Genomic DNA, 2,539 nt, shown 5'->3' on the forward strand with positions numbered 1-2,539 from the left:
CAGAACAGGGCTGCAAACCCAATGCTTTACAAGAAAGCAGTGAAAAGCCGCTGTCGGTCGCTGCACGCTCAGTAACAATCGCCTGACCTGGTGGTTGTACACGGGCAAAAAACCACGAGCAAGGAACACCCTAAAACCACAGACCGAGAAAGTGCCTCAGAGAGCGGCACAGCACCGTCAGAGCATTTCCCTCTCTGAAGCTCCAACGTGCTGCAGCGCTTGCAGAACCTCGAAAGGACTGCAGAGACGTGGACCCCGACTGCCTCTGGCCATTCTGGAAAAAATGGAGCTTTCACACCTTGAAAGCTTCACCCTTTGAGTTCCACGAGCATCCACTCGAGCAAACATTTATTTTAATCTTATGACAGCTGGACGTTACCTCCATCGAGCATGAAGAATTAATCCAATCCAATTAACTCCCAGAGGAACAACGTTAACAAGCAGCAGCGAAACTAAGTTTATTTGAGGACAGGTTCAGGAAAGCCCGAGGAATCAACACGACTTTCAAGACGCGCGCTTCTTCTCAAGCACAGATCAGAAGAAAAACGCCGGCCTTACTTGTAGAATCCACACACCAGCGGTCTTCCGCATCTGTCAGCTTCATCGAAACAGGCTTCTGCCGTCTGCCTGTCGAAACTGGGCAGCCTCTCGCAAAACACGCCTTTCCCTGCGCAGAACGGTACAGAAGGCGGGGCTGAGGGCGAGGCGCAGGCTGCGCGGAACGTCTCTACCTTGCAGGAACGCACACAGGCCACTGCCTTCTAGAAAGCACGTTGGATGAAGCCGAAGCACGGCTTTTTGTCTGTCCATGCTACTCCCTTCAGGCCTCCCCCTGTGCTTTTACCAGCTGGTCAGGGACCCCGCGCAGCCTCTTTGGACAGACAGGGAGTTCTAGCCCAGCCGCTCCGCGCGGCCGTGCTGGGACCGGCACGGTGCCAACTCCACTGGTGTTAAGCCATTAACACCAGTGGACTGATTTCTCTTTAATTATGCAGTTAGATGGTCTGCACAGTGCAAGGGACGCTGCTGAAATGAAACGGCACTCGCCTTTAAAGCGCTGAGCAAGCACGCAAGGCCCGCCCCAACGCGTGCGACCCACGACGGATCAAAGCTGAATCTGCAGCTGATCCCCTTACCCGCTCGTAAAGCGTCTATTACCATCTCAGAGGCTTCTTCAGGTGGTGAACAAATAATGGCTCCAGAGACCCTGCAGAAGTCAAAAGAAAGATCTTCAGTGAAGACAAGACACTCAAAAGCTCCTTTCAATTACTGTTGGTTTTATAACGGCTGCCTGAAACTTCAGAAGAGTTAAAAAAAGACATAAAACCCCATTGCTCTGAAGAGCAAGTTAGGTTAGAAAAGGAACTCGTTACCTGCTTGCAAGGATGAAACACGGGACAACACATATAGGTTAAAACTACAAGCGGCACCGCAGAGTTGCATTGCTCTTCCTGCATCTTAAAGTCTTAAAGGAGCCCGTTGAGAACAAGTTAAATCCTGCTAGTTAACACACACGGTAAAAGTGAAAGTACGCGGTAGAGCCGCTGAACAAGTGATGGGTTCACCTTAGCTTGTTACCATTCTTGAGTTTCTAATACCAAATCCACCTTTCTCAAAAGCTCTGACTTTCACTTCTGCAGTGATATTTAAAGTACCAATCTGAGAACTGCCTGTAAGCACATCACTCGATGGTACTTGTTCAGGTCAACCGTAAAGCAAAACGCCACCACCTCTCCTATTTACAGCAAGCCCCGCTTGTCTCAAAGAGCTTCAAAAGAGCCACCAAAGTCAGCCAGCTGCTCCCAGGCAGAAAACCCGGGGGCAGCAGGAAAGCCTGTCATCCATTGCTCTACAGGAATGGAGGAAAAGAAGGGGGTTTTGTGTTTCTTAACAAAACTGCCTACAGCTAAACTCCTCCGAGTTTCCACCGGCTCTGGGCACGCCTGTCAAGCTAGGCTCCTCAGGGACTCCCAAAGCATCTTCGGGTAGATGACATACTGCGGAAGGCTTGGCCTGTAACGGCCCCTCGGTCTCGCTCTGCGCCCACACGTGGGGCCAGACCAGCACGGTCTGGGTCCGCTACGGCGCAGCAGCGTTTTCCAGAGAGGGGGAGCAAGCCTGGTGCGGAGATGCTCGCCCCAAGCCTCACGGCAGGGAAGAAGCGCGCACGGGAGTTAGCGGCGGACAGTACCGCTGATCGTTGAGCGCGACATCGGCGTCCTGCTGCCGCAGCACCCTGGTGCCAGCCAGGAACTCGGCGCCAAAGGTGCGCTCCACCTCCTCCAGCTGATCCTCCACAACGTAAAGCAAGCGGCAGCCGTTCTCCTCCATCAGGCTTTGAAACAGGGCTTTATTAACGAGCCCTACACCGAAGAGGGCGAGCCCGGCCCCGCTGCCGTGCCGTTCTGTGGGTGCCAGGCCGTCGGAGGCCTCGGGTGCAGCCCCGCTTTGGCCGGGCTGCTTTGAAGGGGCAGGCGCAATCCTCACGCGGAAGGCGGCAAGCGCCGAGGGGCGGCTGGCGGAGGTGGAGGGCGCCGGG

The 2,539-nt window shown here is 54.3% G+C and overlaps 1 protein-coding gene across 1 annotated transcript in view; it reads right to left on the reverse strand.

The window, feature by feature from the left end:
- LOC118452337 (myo-inositol 2-dehydrogenase-like) overlaps positions 1-2,533 on the reverse strand; it is an 8,789-nt gene extending 6,256 nt beyond the window's left edge. Inside the window, exons 1-3 of the mRNA XM_035894920.1 lie at positions 2,192-2,533; positions 1,137-1,207; positions 559-667 (exon numbers count right to left, since the gene is read on the reverse strand). Coding sequence (XP_035750813.1) covers positions 559-667; positions 1,137-1,207; positions 2,192-2,331 — 320 coding nt within the window. The 5' untranslated portion in view covers positions 2,332-2,533. The remainder of the gene's footprint in view (positions 1-558; positions 668-1,136; positions 1,208-2,191) is intronic.
- Positions 2,534-2,539: the final 6 nt, after the last annotated feature.

This window comes from Egretta garzetta, unplaced genomic scaffold (assembly GCF_000687185.1).
Source record: "Egretta garzetta isolate BGI_Z169 unplaced genomic scaffold, ASM68718v1 scaffold535, whole genome shotgun sequence".
In the NCBI taxonomy this organism is placed as follows: Eukaryota; Metazoa; Chordata; class Aves; order Pelecaniformes; family Ardeidae; genus Egretta; species Egretta garzetta.